Consider the following 26504-nt stretch of genomic DNA (forward strand, 5'->3'; position numbering starts at 1 on the left):
TGTAACTGATGAATAGAAAGTGGGAAAAAGGAGTCGACTGTACTTTTCTGGCATAAACCAAGAAATACAAAACATAAAACATGAAGGCAACGAGCAGAATATTCAAGATTAAGGTAAGACTCTTTTATTCACTGGAAACAGCATATATACAGACATCATCCAGTATATCTCTTTTTTTTTTCTAGAAAAAAAAAATCTCAACTTTACAGAATAACATATCTACAAATGCATATTATAATCACAGTTGGAATATTTCACAGAGCAAAGAACCATTGCACAGCCAGAAAAAAAAAAGAAAAAGACATTCTCACTTCACTTTTCTCATTTCGCCACTCGCACATAGTGAAGACCAGTTCTTCATTTTCATCGTGAAACAAGGTTTTATTTCATTCAACCACACAATGCTGCAGCATGGCTTCATTTCAAGTCAACTGAAAATGCGGAAAAGCTTGGATCAGCAAGTTTTCGGTCTGATTTGCGTCGTACACCGTGACCAAATCTGTAGAAGTGTATTAGTATGCCTCAGAGAATTACGGGGACTTAATTAGGATACCCCATGCCAGTCTATTCAGGCTGCAGTTTACGTCTGCACAGACTGTGAAAAACATAAAAATCTACTCAGCAACAAAGCACCCAGATTTTGAGGGAATATTTCAAATAACCAACTAACTTTTAAGTTTAAAGGGTTATTTCACTGTAGCATGAGGGACAACCAAGATGTAAAGTCCGGATTTTTCTGCTTGTAGTTTTACATAATGATCCCGTGTTGCAAAGAAGTCTGTTCAGATTTTATAAAAGAAGAGTTCCATCAAATAAAGAGCGCACGCTGCTGCAAGAGAGGCTAAAAGGTTTCTGTGACCTCAACAGCGGAGACTTTCATCTTTATTCACGTAGTGCTTCATATCTGTGCAGCGTCGGGGTGACTGGCGAGGGGTTCGGCCTGCAACCACTTACAACCCATAAAAGCTGCTGGAAAAATGGAGATGGAGGCTCATGCTTTTGTGACGGCTTCTGCAATCAGATCAAACAAAAAAAAAACAAAAAACACTCTGGCATTGTAAGGCCGAGCTGCTCTCTAAGGTCCAATCTGCAGTGTTTGGCTGGGCGTGCGCTAATATGACAGACAGATATCGGTGACTCAGGGACAAATGTGCATTGCTGAGACACACCGAGCTGCAGGTGTGTGCATGGTCATGTGGCCGAGAGGCTCAAAAATCCCTCTGGAAGGACCGGGCTTGGGGGTCCATCTAGAGTGGAGGTGTGGAGCAAACACCTGCAGACAGCTGAAGCATGTACACGTGCTCGAGCGGTTTAAAAAAAAAAAGAAAAAAAAAAAAAGAAAAAAAAAAAAAAAAAAGGCACACATGCAGCCATGCACACGCACTATTTCAAATATTCAAAACACCAGCACAGTTGCATGTTGCACAAACACAGCCATAAAACAGTATACTGGCACACAGACACATTCAGAACAAAAGAAAATAAAAACAAGGAGGAGAAGAACAGAATTGCACTTTGTCCCTGGATAGATTTCTGCAGCTTTCCTGAGCTAAAGCCACAGACCTCCTGCTCTCCCTTTTGATTCTTCTACACTTGATTTACCTCGATGGACTCTGTAATGCTACAAATAAATTATAATAAAGAGGAGTGTTCAAGAAAACAACATTTTAGTCTCTTCATCCATCAAATGCAGCCATGCACATAATGTAAAAGCCTTCTACACACAGGAAGCATCTGTGTGACGACTGGGAACGGTAAGATTGCCACAAACCACTTTTAAAGAACCGCATGGTACGATTGCAGTACCACAACATTTGTGCAGGCCAGATTTCACTGACGAAGAGACTCAAAATGTTGTCATTTCTAAACAAATATTAAGGAGAAAAACAATAATTGCTTATATGAAAAACAATCATAAAAAATAAATCTAAATCAAAACATACTAAAATAAAAACTTTATATTAAACCAATATATATATAGAGATATATATTTATATTAAAAAAAACTACATTCAATTTTAACCTTCACATGATATTATTTATCATAGATTCATTGAAACGCAATGCAGCTGCAGGAAACGTCACAAAGATGCTTCCTGAGGTTGGGCACCCGTGTCACACACAGATAGGTGGATCTGCTGATGAGAGCCACCTTGCTTTACCAGCTTGGTCATAAGTGCTGTGCGGAGCAAAATAAATTTAAAAAAAAGAAAAAGAAAAGAAAAGCGCACCATGGCAAGCAAGCTCCCCGAAAGCCCAGGCTGATCTGTTTCATTTTTGCTTCAACCACGAAGCGTGTGTAGTCCAGCTGACGAAGCAGTCCTTCAAAAATACATCTGGTTTGTTGGCAAAAGGACGTCGGGAGACGAGCACAGAAATGTTGGCAACAATCACCTCCATCAGCTTACTGTGCATTTACTGATTCATTTGTCTCTTAACAGGATGTGTTCACTGGCAAATCAAAGTGGAGATTCTCCAACTACTTTCCAGGTAGAATTTGCAAAACATTCACAAAAAATGGCATCAGTTGTCAGTATTTCTTCTTTTTTTTTCTTCTTTAAACAATGCTGCTCCATCTTGAAGCCATTGGAGGTCCATTTGGAAACGGCAAAAATGAACCAGAGGAGGATTTGATGTGTCAGAGGAAATAATTTGGAGGATGGTACAAAGTGGATGGAATAATGATGATTCAAGTAAGCTCTCTCCGTATGGATAGAAAAAGATAAAGGGGTCTCACGTCCCACTGGCGGTTACAATATATCATTAGCTCCTTCATGTGCAGCAAAAAATAAGTGAAGACTGACGATCTCTTATATCAGTCATCCGCTTCCTCTTTTTGGTGACACGGTCACGTCACTTCCGTCTGAATCCATCCTAAGGATCCCTCTGCTGCTTTATAAGCTTTTCAATCTCACCCCCCAGCGTCTGGAGATTCTCCTGAGATAAAAGGTAAAGGAAGAAGCAGTGATTATTTCACTGACTAGTGTGAAGCTAATTATTTATTCAAAATGTTAAAGTGTAAACAATAAATGTATAAATAATCATTTTAAGAAAATGAACTCTTGTAAAAAGGGATTTGGTCGTTTTTACATTTGCTGTGGAAAAAAGTATTTTTATGAAAAACAATAATTAAATGCTTGAAAAATAAAAAGGATCCATTATCAAAATAGATACAAAGCATTTGTATGACTGTTGGAGTATTTTAGGAAATTCTCAAGTAACTGTTTTACATAATTACTTCTCCCTTTGCGGCACTTATCTTTCATTTACAAAAAGAAGCATCTTAACTAGGAAATACACTCACATTAACACAAACCTGCAGTCTCATTCACACTGCAGAACTAATCTGACGCAGCAAGAAGCCGACTGCTTGCAAAATATGAAGATGCTTTTAAAAATATGGCCTCACATGAAAAAAAGTGCAAAGAGAGCAGAAAGACCAACATCATGGTTGCCTAAATAGGATGGTCACACTTTCTGTGAATGTGGGTGAGATGGAATCCAGAGGTTGGTCTGACATTCATCTATCTCTGGATTAAACTGAGCTTTTATCCACACCTACACTCCCATCCTCTTAAGAGACCATTTCTTCTGCTCTTCCAGTACTGTAGCTAATGTAGATTTGTTAATAAAGTTCAGTCTGGTTGTCTCTGTTTTACATAACTGTTCTAATTCAGAGGACCAGAACTTAAAGCTATAGTGTCAGTCCTTTCAAACATAATGTTATTAGAAAAAATGGTTGCTTGCATCAGTATTTGTTGCTTTTCATACTGAAATCAAATTTAGATAGAAATGAGTAGAAAGCTTGGACAACAAATAGTTTTCTGTTTTAGCACTGAACATACAAATACAGTAGTTTAAACTCCCATTATTAGAGTCTGACTTCTAACACGAATGTCTTTGGGATGAAGGTTGGAGGAAACTTCTGAACAGGGGCATGCTGTGGGTGATGCATTAGCCGGATTGCGTTGCAGAACCTAAAGAACTTAAAGACGATCAACAATAAATAATCTTCATTAAACTGTTCACAGTTTTTGCGAAGGTGTTAAAACAGAGTCATCTGGGGAACTGGCAGTCTCCTGGGCTGGTGTAGGTGTGAGAACTTCAGTGAATAAGCATAAATATGAAGAAGAAGAAGAAGGGGAAAAAAAAATCTAAATTTTCTGAGAAGAAAAAAAAACCCCAAAACTAAAAGGTTTAGATTTCTTTAAGAACATCTGTGCACCTCTGATATCTGCTATCACAGAAAAAACATAATTCTGTAAACTTTGAATCTATTTCCTTAAGAACTTCAGATTTTTGTCCTTGGATTTTGGTCAACTTTTGTCTTCTTTAATAAATTTTGACAAGGATAATGAAACCGCATCAGGCTCCAAGGTCGAGCACCAACAGAGAATCAGGAAATTAATAATCTCCTCACTCCAAGTCTAAACAATCACACACTCACAGCAAATTAAAAGGGCTTTGAAGGAGACTGCTGACATTATCAATACTGTCACCGAATTAAAATCAGTGTATCTGCATTTCTCCTCAATGGAGCGATGCCTGCTGGGGCTCAACTTACTTTCAATGTGATGTTCTTCAGCAGCGTATCCTCCAATACTGCCTGCAGCTTCCTGTTAATCTCCAGCGACAGGTCCAGGGTGAGTCCGCTGTCCGCCGGGTGGGAGGTGTAAAGTGAAGCCATGATGCCACCCCGCCGGCTAAGGTGGGCCTTGTTAATGTCTGACGCCTCCGATGAGAGGGCCCCTGACTCCTCTCTTAGCACATAACTCTGGATAATTCTGTGTAGGAAGACAGGGAGGAGATGAGTCAAACTACGTGCTTCAAAAAGAAGCGAGCGAGTGCGCAGCATCAGCTCGAGACTAAATGTCTTTGTTGGGGAGCATGGAGCTCTTACTGAGCAATAAGCAGCAGCGAAAGCACTGGATGTTACAGGAATGGTAATTCCTCTGGGATGGCTTTTTGGACCCGTGCACGTAGGACATATTCAGTCATACTTAGAAAAATGATTATTGCGCCTGTCAGTGGAGGAAAAGTAATGAAAATGGTAGAATTAGAATGAGCTGCCATTGTCCAATTAATCAACTTCATGTCTGCATTTGTAAAAGAAAGTAAGATTAATTTTAGAATACATTTTTTTCCCTCAGCAACAACGTTACAAAGAGGCTAAACCAAGTTTGTGTCAGAAAGACAGAAGAGAATTCATTAACTAAACAGCACTGGACTTCCTGTTGTTCAGTTTTCCCACTGCAGCCCAGAGAACAAGTGGCTCAATTTAGAGTAAACCATATTGAGACAGAGCTGACACCATGATTCATATTCATTACTGCCTCCTGCATTATTGTCTTAAGTTAGTTAAGGAATTTAGCAAGAATCAAACCGCATGAGTCTCACCGATACGTGCAGCTAACATCTGCACTTGGCCTCTGACATTAACACAAAGGTTGCACAGTTCATGGTTATGACTGCAAAGCTTTCACGTTTGCAACTTTAGGTTTTTGATTGTGCAGACTTCAAAAAGGAGTGCGTAGAGTGTAACAGCGCTGCATTCAGTCCGAAAGAAAAGGTCAACAACATCCTGGACTTGGGATGGAGCAGAAATCAATATTTTATATTTACTCTCAAGCCAGCCGGATTGCTAAAGCGCCACTGTTGAACATCACAAACATTCAACCTCCTACTGGCATTGCTCGAATTCAAATTCAGGGTGTGTCAGAGAGGGACATTTCGAGTTGATCCTAAATGAGATTCAGTAAGAAGTAGGCTACAGCAACCTGATCATTTACAAGCAACAGAGAACAGCTTTTGTCAGTTTTGTTGTGAGTAGTGCTACAGAATACCCAAGCAACTCTGAACACTGCTAAACACAAGCTGATGTGTGACTCCCAACAGTTTTAATAGTCAACAACCAAGAATGTAATTCAACACCTTAAGTGTGAGAGTCAAGACTGTCATCCTGCAATAAGACACGAGATTTCCAAACACAAAATATCTGTTCCACAGCAAAGAGACAAAAGAAAGAAACAAAACTTAAAAAGTATTCATGGGTTAAGTTCATTAACTCTGCATCACCACCCCACAGCACATCGTCACCTGCCCTACTGTGGGAGTCCCAGAGTAACTTCTCCTGCAGAGAATGGGCTTCTCCATGTGACTATTATCCATGACATACGCTCAACTGTTCCTCAACTTAATGACACATGTCCAACTGAAGCATCTGCACAAACTATTAGAGAAGATGGCTCCAGGCAGCAGGCTTGCTCTGCAGAGTTTCTATTAGTGAAACAATCTTATTTACTATTTAAAAAACAAGATGAAAGTAAAATGTGCCACAGACTGTCCACAAAAGAGTTGCAGAGTTAAAATTGAAGAATTTCTGTTCAGCTTATTTAAATTTCCTTCTTTAAACAGACTAAAATATAATTTATTATTGCTCTAACACACAGCATGAAGCACATGAGGATCAGTGATGGTCTGGGGTTGTGATTCAAGCTGGTAATCTTGGACACGGATGCATCTTGTCGATGAGCATATGTACATTTCTGGACTGTGCAATAATAGTTGTGGAAGAAATGAATGATTTTTATTTAAATGACTATTGTCATGGTGGGAAACACTTTGTGTGTTAACCCAACAATATTTGTTGAGGAGGAACTTACCTAAAGGGACAACAAATACACAGCTGTTTGAAAAATTTTTCAGACTCTGCAGTACAGTGGGGAAAAATGCCTTAAGTGCAGATATCTAATCTAGAAATGGCTATTTTCAGGAATAAAGAGTTTATGTTTGCATCACTGAACTTTCTGTTGACTTGTGTGGTGTCTGCTGTCATTTCCTGGTAGAAAGGTAAACTTAAGTATGAACTGCAATAGCCTGATCCAAGAGGAATATGCACAAGAACACAAAAGGAGTGAATACTGAAATGCTGGAACTACAACTATTAAAACTGCAGCCACTAGTGTTGCGTCATCACCACTACAGCTCATCCAGAATAATATACAAACAAACAAATAAATTAATTAAATCAGTCTATGTACTTGAGGTTATTTCCTTCCATTCCGAAATAACCCCTTTTTTTTAAATTATTTCATTTATTTATTTATATTTTTATGAAAAGTAAAGAAAATGGTCCAGTCCATAAGAAGTTATTACATTTATGGACTTTATCCAGACCAGGGGTACTCAATCCTGGTCCTTAAGGGACAGTGTCCTGCAGGTTTTCCAAGTGTGTCCACTGCAACAGACCTGCTTCAAATCAGTCTGTATTTAGCAGACATGTGCAGAGCTTGTCTGAGTCAGACGTGTTCCAGCAGGGACACGTGAAAACCTGCAGGACCACCGGCCCTCGAGGACCAGGGTTAAGTTGCCCTGTTCGAGACGATTACATTGTTTCCTTTGAATTGCAAAAAAAAAAAAACAAAAAAAAAAAAACATAACAGGACATTTCAGAGCCTTTTGGTCATTCTGCTCAAATAAAGCATCTATTTCATATCACTGTAATAGAACTTGGAATATTAAATTGAAAAAAAAAACAAGAAAAAAAAACTATGATAATTTAAATCTATATACCATGCAATAATTGTAGTGGCCCTCACACAGATGTAAACAGCTGAACTTTGTTGCAAATATAGTTCTGCATGCAAGAAAATAAAACTGCTACCAATTAATTCAATTTAAATGCATTTTAAGCATTTATCTGCAAGAACTGTAACATGCCCGTGCAGTTTGTGGAAGGAAAATACAACTGCTAAACATACTGTTATTATTACTTTTCTTTACAAAAGTCAACCTAAAATGTAAAACAGCATTAAGCTAAACACATTGTTGCTGCAGATGTGTTATAACTTAAAGCAAATAAACCTACAAAGCAAAGAAATATATGAACAATAGCTACACAAGCACTACAAATAAGCCAACACCATAAATGATTCCCATCCACACATACAGAAACACACGCCGGCGCTACCACGGACATAAAATGAAACTTACCTCTGACTAGGCTTTTAAGGGTCCATTTTTGGACCCCAATTCCATCACGACAGTGTTTAGTAAAAAACAAACAAAAAAGTGACATAAATTAAAGATGTAGCTACATGATGTGCTGAATGGCATGCAGTGGTCGGCAGGGTTAGAGATGTGGGCAACAGGTCAGAAATGAGAAAGACATGGACTTTGCTTTTAAATATGCAGCTTTTTCCCCTGAGCAAAGGCAGCATGGCAAGCATGCACAAAGGTTGGATGGCAGGAAGTGTCAAGACAGATAACACACAGCAAGAGAAAGATATTCCTGTGACTTAAAAAACATTTCATTTCATTTGTCAAAGTCTTATCTTAAATCCACTGAAAACCACAGAGATTTAAACATTTCAAATAGATCTATCAGTTTCATTGGAGGCTCCGTGTTGCAGCAAGTTCTTGTTTGATGACTCTGATGAGATTTTAGTCAAACTTAATGTAAATACAGAGTTGTTGTTTTTTTTTTTTAAACAAAAGTTCAGGTTAACTGGCTTCATGTTCACTACAGGAAACAAGCCTCAGTAAAAGTTGGGTCTTACAGTCAGCAGGACAGAAATCTCATCCTTAAAGTGATAAATCACAACATATATCTAATAACAGATCCAGTATGTGTGGGTTCACGATGAATGAGTAATAATTGATTAGAAATTTAAATGTGGCCTTTGCATCTCCTGAATGCGTGTTCTCGTCATTTAAGCCATGATCTCTTAAATTCTCTGTCATCATATATGAAGACTGAAGGAAAGAGATCAGTGCTCCTGAATGATGTTTTAGGTAATCTTATACACACCACATAGTTGTGATTAGCAATAAATGAGCCGAAACATACTTTAAGCCATATTTTGCAGCCAACAATCTCACTTTGATTTCCTCCACATGAACACGGCATCCAGGAAACAGGATGAAAAGTTGCAGGATGACTGCACATAGAAATAAAAAGAATCTGTGAACAGTAAAATTGAAAGTAGGAGTCTTGTTCTGGTTCAGGAAGTATTTCCTCAAAGCATTGAGTTACTTTGAATCATTTCAAGTTAGTGTCTATGAAGTCAAATAGGCTAAATAGCCCCCAAAGGCATCAGCCATCACTGCTGTAGAGAAGAGGCAACTCACAGGTGTAAATTAGAGCAAAATGCTTCCATGTTTGCAGGTGTGATTGATACATAATAGCTTAATTCAATCCTTTTCTGTCGACTTAAAAGTCCAGTAAAGCTGCAGACCTAATGAATATTTAGTGCCAAGGACGCATCTTCCAAAAACACAGATTAAACTTGTGCAACATTTGGCAGTGATACCCAAAACTGCTCCTCCTACCGTTGCAATTTTACTTCTTAAAAAGAAAAATATGCATTAAATAAAAGAGTAGGAAAATGTGGTATGGATTAAATAATGTTTTAAAAAGATAGTAGCCAAGTGGTTTCCTCTAACTGGCCCTAATCTAAGACCCTCCAAGCCTCTGCTTCCACATGTCTATTCCTTTCTTCATCACCTACTTCGGGCTTACAGTTTCCTCATCAGTGTTCACCAGGCTGCCCTGGGGGATAGGGACAGAGAGGCAAAAAGGACAGATTCACATCCAGAGTCTGGGTATTGTAACACCCCCGGGCTTAGCGGAGATTCGGCAGAGTTAAATTTAGCACTGCAACCGTGGGATTTGTCCTCGATTTTAACTCTTAAATGTAGGTTGAGGCTAATAGATTCAAGTGTAAATTTGAGTGAAGAAGGTAGATATAGCCTGGAACGAATGAAGCAAGATAGCTGACTGCAATCCTAATCTGGCAACAAAAGACAACAAAACAAACAACAAAAAATGACGTCTTATTGCATTCTCTAGTTTTCTAGACTTTTCCTAATTTTTCCATCAGAGAAACTATTCAATGTTGTCAGTCACTTTTTGCTTGATCAGATTATATTATGGCACATGTGCATCACTTTTAGGGTTTAAATATACGTGACTGAAATATAAAGTATGCGATAACAAAAGACAGAATGCCCTTTGCACTGTGCCTTTATTTTTCCCCAAGGTGACAAACTTGCATGGAGCATCATTAAAGAGCCTTACAGAGGCAGCGCTCCTCCAATCACCTAGACTATAAACAAGTCTGAGTGAAGTTTGTCACCAATTGGAGGAGTGGTGCTTGCATGAATTAACATCTGAAGACAAGCCGAAGAGACACAAAAGGATGCATGAGGCCATAAAACCGAGTGTGTAAGCATATATCGCCTACGAAGGTCAGCTGTGGCACTGCTTATCCAAACGACTACGTGCTCTGCATAAAATGATTTGTTTAAATGTGGGGAAAACGTGTGGGGCAAAGAAATGACATTAAGACATCATGCAGACAGAAGTCATAACATCTGGCTTGGTGTTGCAATAAATACTAAAGTCAAATATTTAGGTAAAAATGCTTATTCCATCTTGTCATCTTTCCCTCACTTGACAGGAAATTTCAAAGAAGCTCTTCATAACCCCGTGTTGCAATGGAGCGAGTCCTGGTGCTAACACAAAAGAATCCATGAATTTTCTTAAAATCGGACTTCAGAAACCATTTCCATCTTGTGTCTCAGGTTCTAGTATGATTTAAGCTTGTTACACACTTCAGACAAAGATTAAAACAGCCCATTTTCAGTCGTTTTAATTATTGAGTAAAGAAATGAAAGCAGAAAGCTGTGTCGCCATCTCCGTTTCTCTCCTCCCTGCAACATGGAACTGGGACACTCACTTTGTCTTTTTGCGGATTTCTTCCACCAGCTGTTTGATATGATCCTCCATGAACTCGATTTTTTCCTGCTTTCGCGCTAAGGCCTTTTGCAGACGGACAATACGCTCCACAAGCACAGCCTTGTCCACCTCTGGGAAGTTGTCCACAACCATCACTGACGGGCCTGACTGGCTCTCCGGCGAACGCTCTTCAACACCACTGCTCCCTCCGTGGCGTGCATTCAAGGAGCCTGGGGAGACGTAAGGGACAAAGACAGAGATTAACAAACAAAATGTTTTATTGGAATGGTTATGCAACAACTTTCTGGGCTACTGCTTTCCATAAACAAAAGCTAAAAAAACACTTTGCATTTCTGTAATTTGCATTTTCAAGGAGACATTTTACGCTCCAAAGCAAAGAACATCACCTTGAACATTTTACAAAAAAAAAACCCCATACAAAATACTGACATTTAAAGCCTTTTCCCCCCAAATATCATTCAATAAAATGTTAAATACTAACCAAATCTCAGAGCAGTACCTGAGGAACTGGAGCGACTGCCCATACTGCTGGCATCCCGGTCACAGCCTCCATTCTCAACATGTTCCAGTCGCTTACGCGCTGGAAGGAAGAGACAGGAAATTATAATATTTCTAAAGCCATTTTCAAACATGCAATGCAGCCAGGAAATAATTCATACTTATTCTAAGGAGACCGCGTGCAAAAACAAAAATATTCCAACATTCGCTCCCAAGTTCCTAAAGTGATTATCCGGCCAACTACCTCGCAAGAGGCCTGAAATAGCAGCAAGTGCCACCATGTGTAAACTAAATACAACAACAAATACTCAGGAGCATTTATGGCAAGTGAGTGTGCATACTGATAAGAGTTGCTGTTTCATTTTCTGTCCAGCTGACCTTTCTACTCAATCATATGCATATATCTGAATATCTACGCGGCATTGCTGAAAACAAAAGCAGTCAGTGGGAGCACTGATTATTTTTTGCATCATTGTTTTATTTGCATCCTGCAAACAACCCAGATATGGCATGTTTTTGTCAATATCATGGTGTGGAAAGCTGTAAGTTTTGATCCAAAATTTAATACAAAATTACAAATATGGGCAAAGAGGTAGAGCTGAGAGGGGGGCTGCAAGCCTGGGGTGGATGATTGACATCTATTAAACTTGTGTTACACTCCACCGTCTTGCAGCTGGATATCAGGTGCATGTAACGCAAAAGGACTCACCCCCAATTATGCGAAAATTCCAGATGAAATTACTTCCAAATGAATAAGTTATTGAAAAAAACCCCAATCATACTCCCTGCTAGGGATGCACGGATCCATTTTTTGGGAGTTCCGATACAGATATCTGAAATTTGAGTATCTGCCAATTTCGATATTTGCCGATACCAAATCTGTTTATGTGAACATTAATGTGGCTATAGTTATTATTGCTCTAATAACTGTGTAAGACTTCATTAGGTTGTAATAAATTACCCATCCTTTCTGAAGTTACCTCACCAATACAAATAATAACATTACAGATCTAACAATTTCAACAAGTTTTATTTTGATTTGGCACATTTTACCTAAATATAACTATAAACATGTGGTTTTAAAACAAAGATCGAGCTTTTAATGTAACAAAAACTGTCACATTTTAACATTTAAGGCATTTATTTCTTTTAATAACCTGTCCGAAGCTTGTCATCAAACATATCTGCGCTGGCTTGACAAGTGTGTTATCGGGCATTGGTACACTTTTATTAATACCAATTACGAGTACAAAAGCTTGGTATTCAGCCGATACTGATACTGGTATTGGTATCAGTGCATCCCTACTCCCTACAGTTGTCATGAAGGTAAATCTGACCTATTAAACCTATAATAATTTTTTTAGAACTAGGCTGTAAACATGTTTATTTCGGTTGTAAAGTTGGCCTTTTTGACATGGGACTCATTGGGAATTTGCTCCACTTTGGAGCCCCTTTCGCACAGGCTTTACTTTTGTCTGCTGTAGGTTGTTGCTTGGTCCTAAAGAAGACAAGTGACTGCAGAGGCTTTTGGCATTTACCAAGACCTTAACGCACAGTCAAAGGATTGCAATGAACAACATGTAAGAATGAATGAAAAACTGATTTAAACTCACTGTGCAACTTTATAAGACGCTTAATGTGTCCCCGAAGGTAATTTTATATTAAGAACAACCTATTCATACAACCTAAAAGTGCTGAAGCTTTACAAGTACTCTTCATTCCCTAGAGACTTAGGTAAGAAACATTAATTGGCTTGATACCATTTAAAGTTAGCAAGTTTATTCTGCATCTGTCTGTATGCTCTTAACCTCTTTTACCATCACTGTGACACAAACTTCAGCATTCTGCAAAGAATATAAGAAAACAAATATGAAAGACTGAAATGTGTCTCTAACCTTGTGTTAGTTGTTTGGTGAGGTCCTTGATATTAGCCGCTTGTTTTCGTTTCTGAGTCACCAGCTCATCCCTCAGCTCCTCGACTCTTGTTTTTAGTTTGGCCACCTCTGTCTGCAGTGCTGTCCGCTCCTCTTGCAGACCCTGCACCTCCTGCTGCCTCAGCACCTCTTCCTGTTTCAGCTGCCGTGACTAATGGATTAATGGTAGTGTAGATGAAAATTAGAGTGATGATACAATAAGTTGCAAGATAATAATGCGATGTCTGTTCTTAGATATTAGGGAACACAATGTTCTAGGTCAAACAAGTCATCATAAAATTATTTGTTGCAATGACTGATCATTTAGAGGAAAAACAAAACAAAACAAACAAAAAAAAACATCTTTAAAAACAGCACAGCACACTTTGTTTAACTGCAAGTGCCCTGACCTTGTCGTCCAGTAGCCTGCTGGTCTCTTCCAGCTTTGCTTGGAGCTCTGTAAAGCTGTTGTTAAGCTGATCCAGCTGAGACTGCAAAGCGTTGCTCTCTGACTGCAGCTGAGCGTTCTTGCTGCTCAGCTTCTCGGTGAAACCCAGTAACTCTGCTTCCCGCTCCCTGCTGCCTTGAACATCACGCTGCAGGTCAACCATCTGATTGGTCAGGCTATCCACTTCCTCTTGAAGAGATGAAATCTCTTGTTTGTCACTATGTTTAGGGAAGGACATGAGAGATAATGAGCCTAAATTTCACTTAACTAGAGGTCTATTAAATAGCACAAATGTTGAATTTAAAAAACAAAACTATATTCTTTCACATCATTATTAACTTATGATTCATATGGCAATGATATAATGATAAAACAACTATTCATACATCTTTTAAGCCTGTGGGACTACTCAGGACAACTTCTGTTCCCACCACAGAAGAGGAAAACAAGGAGCTGCATCAAATCTGAATGGTCTTGGGGTGTTTCTATTTCAGAACTTTTGTAGCATTCTTCAAAGTCTGACCATGAGCCTTTTCTCCAGGTCAGAGCTGCCTATGGAGAGCTGCATTTGTAGGTGGACCGGAGTCCAGATCTTTGATCCACAGTCGCACCTACAAAAACAAACCAGGCTTTCCAAGCAAATTAAGCCAGTTTAACTATCTGACGTACTTCCACATGCTAGCTTTTAATGCAGAGGGATGGTTGGACTCGTCTATATCCAATTCATATTTTTTTTTAAAAAAGCATGGATGTAAACACCCAAAAATACTTTGCGTAAAATCTCATAGACAAAACATCTGGAGAATGGTCAGAATCTACAGCCAAAGTTCTTTCAGTCAAAATTCTTTCTTGCCAGCTGCTTAAAATGTTGCATATTGATGTAAAAACCATCCTGCTGCTCAACGCAACAACCAGAAAACAAGATCAACAGGTTTGCACAAAAAAAAAAAGTGATAGTACCACCTGCTGAAAATGAGAATAACATTGCCTCACTCTAAACAAGCAGTCTTCATATGGCCAGCAGAGGCACACAGACACACAAACACATGCACAAACACCCACAGGTATGCATGTATACTCTCAGCAACCTGAGTCATGTCCTGTGTGCTATATACAGTGTCCCTGGCCTATCTTTGAATGATCAAAAAGAAGAAGGAGGAAGGACAACAAAAAGGGAACAAGAACTATATTATAACCTGTAAGTTTTATCAGAATCAGTCTGATAACGACAATCACACAAGTGTTTTAGTTCAGGGCTTTAACAACTAGGTAAAAGGGAAAAAGTGCAGGTTGCAACATTATTCATGGTTAGATTGACCTAAGCAGCTTAATCTGTGATAGCAAAAAAAAAAAAAAAAAAAAAAATTATGATCAGACTTAATTGCTTCCTAATCATTTCATTAAATGATAATTTGTAGTACTGGAGTCATTACCACCAGTTCAGTAATTAGAACTCACGTGCCAGTCTTGAGAAAACGTTAAAACCATGGCTGTTTGTCCAAGATGGAAAATGTTCAGGTTTTTAATTAAATGGATTTAATACCAAACTATATCAGAAAAACAAAGACTTAACTGACTTTAAATGAAAACATGCTTATTAAAAGAGAAACCAGAAATATCAATGTGAACCAGCTAGTATGTCCATCCTTGGCTTGATGAGTAAGTTACCCATCTTCAGTGTTTGGTAGTGTGCAACATGTCCAGGCTTTCACATCAAGTACTATTCACTGATGATCCATGTGTGTTGTCATACCGTTGATGCTGATCCTGAAGCGCAGTGACCTCTTCAAGCTTTTCTCTCTGGCGGCCAATCTCAGCTTTCTGCCGGTTTATGATCTCCCTGTATTTGGACAGCTCGTCCTCCCATCGTGGCCGCTCATCCTCCAGACACTTTAACTAAGCAACGAGATTCCCTCGTTAAATGGCAGACATGCGCCGCTGTCGTCATGCACGCAGATGTTCAGACATTATTCTGCATGACAAACCTTGGTGCGAAGAGTTTCAAGCTCATCCATGCTTTCTTTGTAACTCTTCTTCAGGTCCTCCAGCTCTTTGGCCTTCACTCGGTGCACCTGCAATGATTATTTTATTTGAACTTTAGATACATATCCACTTTGTTTAGAAATCTCAACACACACTAAGAAGATGGAGACGTTGGTAAATTCTATTTCCTCCATTCATCCTTTCACATTAAATCTAAATTTAACTGCTCAAACAGTAATGGAAAGAGGTTTTTTTTGCATAATTTAAGACTAAGTTGCATCAACTCTTGAGCAAAACTCACATTGCTAAAATAAACATAAGCTTGGACCAATTTATCAATCAGCAGGGGAGGTCTATGTCAAAATGAAGGGCCATCCAAGAACCTGGCCTAGAAATAATAGGCACACATTGTTAGACTGGCAACCTGCTGAACATTAGTAATTGTACAACTGGCTACCAGAGTAACTGAATCAGAGTTAAATTTGGCTGCATATCTTCTGATGATTAAATGTGTGAGAAAACATATGATCCAGCAAAAATATTGAAATGTGAGAAAATATAGTTCACACATGAAGATATTTAACAAACTTGTAAAGGCCATGGGAAGCTGACCATCTCTCCAGAATGACTGTAAGAAATGGGTGATGTCTTCTGGGTTGTTGAAACACGTAGCTTTATATTGATTATTTCTAGGCCATTTATTTTTAAAGTGTAATTCCCGTTAGAGCAACACAGAGAAAAACAGGCCATTGTGTTTGGACTGAGTCCATGTGTGGTGATGTTTATGCATGTCTGCGTGTAGAGCTCAGGAGGCAGATGACGTCAACTCTAAGTTAAGACATTTATACTTCTCAAATGGGGAAAAACAACTATTTTTATCTAAAAAGATGACAGAGACCAACAACAACGAAAGGCCAAATAGTAACAGACCAGAGCAGGATTAAATATAAAACTCTGAATTAAGGACAATATTGTAATTTTGTTTATGCAATTATATTATATAAACAGTCAAACAGATAAAAAGAAAAAAAAACTAATTTATATGAAAAGTATGGCTGTAGACATAAAAATGAAAAAAGGGATTAAAGACACAATGTCCAAACAGAATATGCAAATACCCAACTACTGCACGGATACACAGATTTCTGTTTAGGAGAAAGTGCTTTTATGTGTCAAAGCTGGACATTACCTCTAACTGGTCTGTTTGTTCTTGTTTGTGTTTCTCCAGCTCTCCTTTGGTCTCTCTCAGTTTAGCATCCAGCTCGTTGGATCTGAGCTCCTCTGATTCCTAAAGGAGAGAGGAGTAAAAGGTTTCAGACGCAAGAGTGAAAGCTGAGGGAGAGATTGCACATTAAAATGTGGGAACAGGAAAACGAAAAGACAACGACAGGTTTTACAGCTGTGTTGTTCATCTTATTGTGTTGTGACGTGCGCTGTTATATTGTAGAAGCATTGTCTGTGTTTTCAGTGATAAAGAGCTGCTGATGAGAGAAAACAGAAGCCCAAACTAATCTTTCTAAAACAGTTGCAAAACTAACACAGCTCTTTACTACCATCATAAGGTACAAAAGAAAATTGCCTTTCTCCTTAAACAAAAGACATTCATTTTAGAAGACCAGCTTTGCTTAATACAGATCTTTTTGCTTCCTCTATCTTTTGAAAACAGAAATAATACAAACAATGCCGTCAGATGCTTGTATATAAGCTAAATGTCATTTGTATTTATTATTTAAACTTTATTTGACCAGGCAAGTCCCATTGAGATTACAAAATCTCTATTTCAAGGAAGTACGGGCCCAAAATATTTCCAAAAAAAAAAAAAAAAAACAACACAAATCCACACAGACATTCACTTCCCAACTGAACCCAGAGATATTTTTTGCACATGAACCAAATTATTTTTCCACAACCTGGTAGGTTCGTATCATGTCCTGGCAATTCTTGCGGATCTGTTCAGTCTCCTCTTTAGCCTGAGCCAGTTTGGATGTTGTTTCTCTCAGTTTGTCTTTAGTTTCCTGCAGACAAATAAGCATAAAAAAAGCATTTGTAGCTTAAAACAAGAAACATTTTACTTCAGAGAAATCCCAGCACACAGCCATAACAACGATTGTTAAATGGATATTCTGTGTCTGTTTTCTAGCTGGTGTGTGAATAAATACACATCACTACCACAAACAGAAACATTTAACAACTTTGGCCCTTAGCAACTACAGATTAATAACCCCCCAACACCACATCCACACATATACACCAATCCTTCATTTACAGACGTATATTCACTTGGAGGCTCTTAAAATTTAAACCACTGTTCTGTAAAAGACATTTTCACAAATAGCAACAATGATGATGACTTCCTTTCAAGTTCATTACTGTACCACTCATTCCATTTAACTTTGCCCCTGGAAAACGGGTGTCTGCTGTTAAAAAGTCATTAAACAGGGAGGGGACTGTCATTTGTACAGATGCATGCATCTTCAATAAGCAGGCATGGGCATTAGAGGAGGACTTATTTAGAGGAAATGTATTAATGACAGGAGAAATGGGAACACTGTAAATTACACCTGCAACAAATGTCGGCAGAAAAAAAATGAATTGCTCATGTACTGTTAAGGTAAATGTAGCTATTTGGATTCAGTGTGTTATTTGAACAAAATCTTAATGCAGAAGGATGAGATGGTAGACATACACAGTAACCACAGGAATATCCAGCCATAGCAAGTCTGAGACAGTAGCTATCCTTCAGAATGACAGGACAAAGTAGCTGTCGCAGATTAGCTGACATATCAATATGTACCAGTATTTTGCACACATTCTTAGTGTTTCTAATAAGCCTCAGACAGCGCAATGAATACTACATGATGCTCCAGTGTGCAGAAATTCAACAGAAAAGGAATATTCTGGTATGAAAATCATCTGAAGCAGACAAGAACTGTGACCTGGTCAAGAGTTACTCTTAATCTGAATTCTAATCCCTTTGAGATTTAACACCAAATGTCATCCTCTGTTTATAGAAGGTACAGATATCTCATCAAAACAGGGTGTATGAATAAATATTAAAGACAGGCATGTCTACTGAAACCACATAGGATTTGAATCCCTGATTAAAAAAACAAAAGTACCAATAACAGATGCTTGTGTGTTTTTATAACATTTAAGTGCTATTTAGATAGATTTGACATTTAAATTGCTCTGCATGTGGGGGAATTCATTTTTCTGTATGCAGAAAACAGGAGAAAAAAAAGGCAAACAGTGTAGGTTTACATTACCTTATGGGCATCTGCTTCACTCTTTAGTTTGTTCTGGGCCCATTTGACTTTGATAAGATGGGAATTGATCTCCTCCTTCAACTTTTCCACCTCACGTGTCAACCTGCCAACCTCCCCTTCCTACAAACACAAAATAATGCGTAAGACGATACCAAAAGATCAAACAGTGACCAGAAGACTGAGCTGATATACTTTGCAGTGAAAACCCTCCAACATGTGCTTTATTTATAACTTAATTAACAATTACTCAACACTTTCAACACTTTAAGAAACTCCAAGATTAGATATTCATATGATTTTTTTAAATAAAAACAGTACTAAATGGAGCAACTTTTTGCCATTTTTAATGTTATAGGACAAATGATTGTGTCACTATGTAATATAAGCACACTGCAGTCATTTCACTGTTCCTACCTTAGCATCGTACAGCTGCTGTAGTCGTCCCTTCTCCTGAGCCAGCTGGTTCCCTCGGAGAGCCTGGCGGTCTACCTCTTTAACAGCTTCCCTCAGCCTCTTTTCCAAACCCTCTTTATCCCGCCTCAGGTCAAGGGCTTCTTTCTCTCCCCGCACATATTTCATCACCATGGCCTCCTTCTCTTGGCGTGCCTCATCACACTTCTTGTTGACCTAGGATTATTTTTTAATGTCATGAGATAAAATCAAGTTATCTCCAACATTCAAGTCATTCACTAGTCTACAGAGATGCAACCTTTATCCAGGTTAATACAGGGTATTGTCTGCCTGCATGCAGTCAAGCAAAAGCCAAGCGTTTTTATGGTGGTTAATTACCAGATTGCTCACGTTCTACAATTAATCTTCATGCCTTGTCCTTTTTGGTGTCTATAAAAAGCATCTGTGAAGTCACAGGACACTTTGTCCTCTGAACAGTTGAGTTCTGGAATGATGCCATTGGCTTATATTGATGCAGTAATGCAATACATGATTGGGAGTCTGCAAACTCACTACAATCTCTGGTGTCTGACTTCCTCTCCGGTTCATCAGTTTTGTGCATTTTAACGTGGCACAAGTCAAAAATCAGAAAACTATTATTTCTAGCATAATGGTGGTGGTTGCATCACTACTTTCCCCTCTAATCTTACGACTTTGTGACAATTTCTCACACCAGGAAGATGGCCATGTGCAACTTCTCAGTTTGATGACAACAGATTTATGCATCTATGTGCAGCCTGGAGAACTATTTAATTTGAAGTTTGGTTATGCTGGGTGAATAAAAAAAAAAAAAGAAAAGAAAAAAAAAAAAAAGAGAAAAAAAGAAAGAAAATTAATGTAAGAAATGGTGGGTGATGAAAATTGTTCCAACTACTTTTGGTTTTCAGACATCTTAATACTCAATATTTTTGCTCACATGACAAAAAATACAAACGATTAATTATTTTGCGCTGCTTCTATAAATTAATATATGCAAGTGTTCGGAAACCTCACAGTTGATTAATACTGAGTTAGCATCTTAATACAAATGAGGAATTATAGAGGTAAAAGGCTTAAAAGGATCCGACTCTAAAATCTAGCTGGTATTGCTCACTGAACTGTGAAATTAAAAATTGGGAGGTGTGACAAAACTGTCAGGAGAAAACGTTTCAACCAGGTGTGCAAACTCAGGATGAAAAATGTGCCTTTTGCAGTATTTGTTTAACAAGTGATTAAATCTGCAATAACAGGAGTTGGTGTGCACAGACCTTAAATGTTCAGCTGATGGTTGTGTGCAAATACCCAGATATAAGACACTGCAGTGTTATTGAACAACAACAAAAAAAAATTATTTGTAATTCCTCTGGAGTTTAGGCATCACAACATTTTTCCCCCCAAACTCCTAGGATCTCAGAGGCACCAGAAAAATACACAACCCAGAACCCAACCAATAACAAAGAAAAGGGGACATGCATCCAGCATCTCAGTACAGACACTATAACACATCCCATAACTCAAGAAGTGTTGCCTTTGTAATCAGCATGTAAACCAACCCAAACAAATGGTTTACATTACAACTAAATTTCCCAAGTTGGGATGAATAAAGTACTTCTATTCTATTCATATTGAGGCTAACAAGTAACCAAAGTATACCTGTGTATACCTGTATGCATCTACAGCTTATTCCCTTTAACACAGATATAAAATACTTTTTTTTTTCTTTTTTTTTTTTTACTGGGTTTAGTCTTTAATTCACAGACAAACATAGTTTCAAGTCACTAAAATTGCATTCTCACAAGACTCTCCTTTTCAGAAGCTTAGATGTTGACATGTACTCATGGAAACTAGATGAGCTTTGTTGTGCTGCTGTTCTTATTGTTTACATGTTTACTGATAGCTGTTTAGTTTTGTATTAGTGTTGTGATTTGCTTTTTTTCCTCATTTGAACGATGCTCTACTTATGTACATGTGGGCTAAGTCCCAGTAAATACCAATACACTTGGTGGATTTGGCTTAAAACATTTTCATTGGCTTTCATTGGCATTTTCATTCTCTGAGGTATTCCTGCCAGCAAGTCTTTGAAATGGATGTATATTTAAACTGCATTGTGTGTTTTATTGTGATAATCATAGCAATACAAAGGAGCAAGACCAGACATGCAAATAAGTCAGTCTGACTAATAAGTCAAAACTGACCTGTATGACCAGCTTAGCAACAAGTTTAGGTCCCAGTCATACCTGTTCAATCCGGTATGACGTCTCCTTCTGCATCTGCTGCAGGGCAGCCTTTGCTGACCGCTCCTGGTGGATTAGCTTATCTCGCGACTCTCTCAGCTCTTTTAGCAGTTCCTCTACCCTGCACTCCAACTGCAAAAACAGAGGATACACGGTGAGTGTAAGCAATGTGTTCAGTAATATGGAAGCCTGAGCCACACCTGAGCTGGCTTGTTCCACAAGATGATGCCTAACACAAATTCCTAGTGGCTAGAAAGCAGTGGAAGCAGTTCCCAGCTTGTACAATTCCTCGATATGCCATTCTCTTACCATTAAAGAAATGACGTCTCTGTGACGAAGAGCATAAAAGGACTACGTTTGCGCTACCAGAGTCATCATCAATCTGACTATTTCATGTAAAAGTGCTCTTAGACGTTTACTCTGTTAGAAACATAAATCTATGGTTTGAAAAATAAATTAAAGGGGATCCAAGCATAAGTTGAGTGTATGTTATGAAAATCTCTTCTATATCCTTTTGTTTAAACAGTCCTCCAACAAACTCTTACTATGAATGCATGAATCAGATACTGCTCTATCCATGGTTAAAGCAATTCTGCAACCACTGAGGCCCCCTGAATGGAAAAACCACTTGTACTTTAAAATGCTAGGAAGAGATGGTAAGCTTAATGTAGAGACACACTAGACAAAAATAAATAATATTATAGATTAAAATTATGCCTTCTGAATACAAATTATCGGGATTCAGTGCAATTCTCTCCTACCTAGAGGCTGCTTTGTTTGACATCCCTAATTACCAGCTATAAAAGGGCGAGAGTGCAAATTTAATTGAATTGGAGTCAGTGTGACAGGTGCAGCTTAACAAGATTTGCCTTTTGGTTTGTCTCTTCACTTGCACAACAGTAAATGCAGCCTAAACCTGTGAATTCTGAAATTACATCAATAGTGAGGAATAACAAAATACTTTTTACTTCCATTCTACTCTAATTCTACATTATGTAGAAGAGATGATAGAGAGGTTGTGTGTGTTAGGATACATTTGCATAGATGCAGCAGAACAAAGTCTTGCTTTGCCACAACTGTAGCAGACCCCAGTTGTACTCACAAATCTACAGCTGCAATTTTATCAAAACAAGCCAAGGTCGATTCTTAGCTCCAGCAGGAAGTCAGACAAAACATTGTGGTGGACTATTTCCGATGACACAACATATGGTAAACAGATTTCCACAGTTTTCAATAGATATTAAAAATAGCTTAACGAGACAAACATGACTGATAAAGTCCATTCTTTTACCATATGTTTGCTTTGAGTCAACTATCAATGTGACTTTATTCTGGACAACATGACAAAATCATAAAGAATTAAAAAAGGGACCTTTCTAATGGTGGTCAGGTGTTGTTTTTCTGTTTCTGCTCTCTTCTTCAACTCTTCCCTCATGTTGTCTTTCTCAGAGCAGATACCAAGAATCAGGTCCTGATGTTTCTTGTTTTCCTCAAGCAACCTAGACAAACAGATTTAGCATGCACACACACTTTCACAATTTAGGTCAAGCCCATACAAAATACTGAGGAATTCAGACTATCGAGAAACAGATACTGTTAAGACAAATCTGAGAGGAACGATATGCAAATAAACTCAATAGACTTAGTAGTGCTGCCGAAAACATTAAAAACAAATAAAAAAAAAATAGCAGATTTACATGCATTTCCTACAACTTAATCATACAAAGGTCATTAACATTAGAAGTTTAAAAGAGCTGTTAGCTGACTACATCCAAGTCTAATTTCAACAGTGGAAACACCAGTAAGTATATTTCAAGTTTTCTACAACAAAACAAATTTACCTCTCAATAGCTTTCTCCTGCTGTGCATATTTGTACTGCACACACTTTTCAAAGACCACCATACAGCCCTCCTGGTCTGCAGGGACTCCATTCAAAGGTGGGCTCCCTTTTCTCTGACCTCCACTTTCACCTTCAGGCAGTTGACAAGCCAAGAGCTCAGATTCTAGCTCGTCCAGCAGCGACTCTTGTGACAGTGAGCGCTGTATCTGAGAAATAAGCTTTCGGCTGCAGTCAGTGTCATAAGGGCTTGAGGAATGTGAGGGGACCAAGCTGTTGGCACTGGTTTGAGGGCTGGAAGCAGGCGAAGAGCTGAGCGTGTCAGGATTCGGAGTGGGGGGGCCATTAGAGATCCCAGAGGTTGTTGTAGAGTCAGTAGGGGAGTTTTTGGAAGTTCTTTGGACAGAGGAGGATGAAGATGGAGTCTCAGCTGAGCCACTATTGTCAACAGGTGATGACTCTGAGGAATAATTGGCAACTTCGATTGATGGATTCACACTGCTGTTTGGACCAGCTGCATCAAAAGTCAATGAAGTCTCTACTGTTCCTTCAAGAACAGAAGAAGAGCTTTCTACTACAGTTTCAGGGCCGACAGAGAGCACCAAAACAGGAGCAGCCTCATTTGAAAGACTAACTGGAGTTTTTTCATTTTTACTGGAACCTATACTATCACATCTGGTCTCAGCAGCCAGTTCGCTCCAAGGTAGATCCTCCTGACTACATGTTTGAGCTTCTCGCTCTGGGCTTAAATCCATCTCAATATCTGCCGTTGTCGTAATTAATTCATTGTCAAGCTGTAATTCGTCTTTTCCTTGACTGCATATTTCTGCTTGTTCATTTTCTATTACATTATATGTGCTGTTGTGTAGCTGATCTGCTGGATGTGATTCTTCTGGCACTGACTTGACTTCTGATCCTTCCATCATCTGTGGATGTACAGCAGGACCTGGCAATTCAATGGCCCCTCACCATTTTTTAATCTGGCAAAGAGATAAAGAAAACAAACAGGCAAAAGAGAAAAAAATTGAATTGGCGCAGACCTGAAAGTCACCTTCACAGCAGTCCTGTGTGCTCTACATTTTGAGCCTTCCTGGTAAAAAAACAACACTGTGGAGGAAGAAAACTATCTGCCCTCATGTGGATTCATTTGCCAGTAAAAGGAAAAGTTGAGAGTTGTTAGACAAACACATCTTAGTACTGTCACACACTAACAAGCCGTGTTTCTGTAAACTCCTATGATGACGTTAAACAGGAAGGTGTGTGACAAAGAATGTCACAACTAAGATAGGTATTCAAGATCACTACCTAAAAGGAAGATGTCTTGAAAATGCATTGCAAATCCATCCATGATTAACTGTAAAGCTAACTTGCCAGGATCTTCCAAATATGTCAGAGCAAAAGTCAAATAACTGTATTGTTGTCCTGTGGTCACCTCCTCAAAGTTAATGAGCTTTGATCTTTTTGAAGTTAGGACAAGGATTAGACATAAATCAATGGTAAGAGGGTAGGGAAAAACACTGGGCGAAAACATGGAAATAATGACAGAAAAATATTTTTATTTCTTAACTGTAGGTGAGAACAAAGACTAAACATTAAGTAAAGTGACTGCTATAAGCTTGATCAAGCTATTACATAATAAATGTGAAAGGTCCAAGTACACTCGGCCAGAGAAAGAAATACAAACTGGATGGATTAGCTTTGAAAAGAGGCAGTTGTTTTGGAGACATAGCTTTATCTGTATTTACGCAAAAAGAAAAGTGGTAAACAACTATGTCTATGGCAAATCGTGGAAAACGTTAATAAGTATCCCTATCTCAGTCTGAAACAGAGAACACTGGTTGAACAACTTGAATTCAACAGTTGAATGAAAGGGGCTTTGTCAGCAATGACAGTTTCACTGATTACTAAGGTGGTTGCTATTGACTGGAGGTTCTGCAACTTTTAAACAACTCTGTAGTGTAGTGTAAGATATTGTTTTGAAAAGGCTTAAACCCTACTTGTGTTACGTCATGTTTCCGGATAAAACCCCGTGTCCGAAGTCCTCTAGGACCAACGCTTATGCTTCTTCACGCAAATACTCTTCAAACTGTGAACACTTTAAAATGTCCAACGCTGAAGATGCTCTTCAGACAGGTGTCATGCCATAACACCCGAGTTACAATAATGTCTTAGCAGCACTTTCCAGATACAATGTTTAAGTGCATAGTGAACGTGGTCAGGGTGGTGACAGCAAGTACACGACCAACATACCGTGTAAATATACTCAAGATAATATACATTTATGTTTATTTAACGTTAAATACTACCTGTAATGACTTTAGCTTACTAGCTCATTAGTTAGCTACGATACAACATTAGAGGACTATGGACACAGAAAACCAAGCCAAAACGGGACAGACTGAAAATTACTAAACTAACAGTTCTAGTAAAATTGATTCTAAACTTATCTGCATATTGACATAGTGTTGGATCAAAGAGCCCACACATATTGGAGTCAGGCTAAGCTAACATTGATAATAAAGGCGTTAGCTTGTACGATACAGTCCTTTCACAATTTAGCTAAGGTTGCTAACGCTAGCATGGAACTTAGGTAACAAATCGGGTGAATGAGAACGTGCACAGGTTTTACCTACCAAATGCCAAAACCCCATGGTGTATTCTTTCAGACCTATCTAGGAAAATAATGAACTTGGAGCACCAAGTTTAACCTGCTGATCGCCCAACAAGTCACTCTGATATGACACATCAACAAATATGGCCACTGTAGCACAAGCGATAGACCGATATTAACCAATGACAGCACAGTGATGGATGACGTTAATCCGACGTTGACGTAGACTGTATAATAGTGACGTCGACACATGACGATGTGCAGTCAGTGACCCACCTTTATATATATATATATATATATATATATATATATATATATATATATATATATATATATATATATATATATATATATATATATATATATATATATATATATATATATATGTGTGTGTGTGTGTGTGTGTGTGTGTGTGTGTATGTGTATGCATGTATGTAGTGAGAGAGAGATTGAGTTCATGAGTTTACTATAAATAAACTCAAATTATAAAAGACGAGAGAGGGAAAAGCCTTTAAAAAGAAAAAT

General features: G+C 38.4%; 1 protein-coding gene across 1 annotated transcript; it reads right to left on the reverse strand.

Annotated features, from left to right (window-relative positions):
• Nucleotides 1-2629: 2629 nt before the first annotated feature.
• Nucleotides 2630-26106, reverse strand: ccdc186 (coiled-coil domain-containing protein 186). The gene is made up of 16 exons (XM_079260317.1): nucleotides 26002-26106; nucleotides 23372-24348; nucleotides 22903-23029; nucleotides 21534-21662; nucleotides 19282-19494; nucleotides 18868-18987; nucleotides 17512-17616; nucleotides 16791-16889; nucleotides 15604-15690; nucleotides 15372-15514; nucleotides 13581-13836; nucleotides 13153-13342; nucleotides 11259-11339; nucleotides 10740-10968; nucleotides 4565-4784; nucleotides 2630-2937 (listed from the first exon to the last, which is right to left on the reverse strand). The coding sequence occupies exons 2-16, from the start codon at nucleotides 24292-24294 to the stop codon at nucleotides 2875-2877; spliced, it is 2985 nt and encodes a 994-aa protein (XP_079116443.1). The 5' UTR covers nucleotides 24295-24348; nucleotides 26002-26106; the 3' UTR covers nucleotides 2630-2874.
• Nucleotides 26107-26504: the final 398 nt, after the last annotated feature.

Source organism: Telmatherina bonti (assembly GCF_933228915.1).
Source record: "Telmatherina bonti genome assembly, chromosome: 21".
In the NCBI taxonomy this organism is placed as follows: domain Eukaryota; kingdom Metazoa; phylum Chordata; class Actinopteri; order Atheriniformes; family Telmatherinidae; genus Telmatherina; species Telmatherina bonti.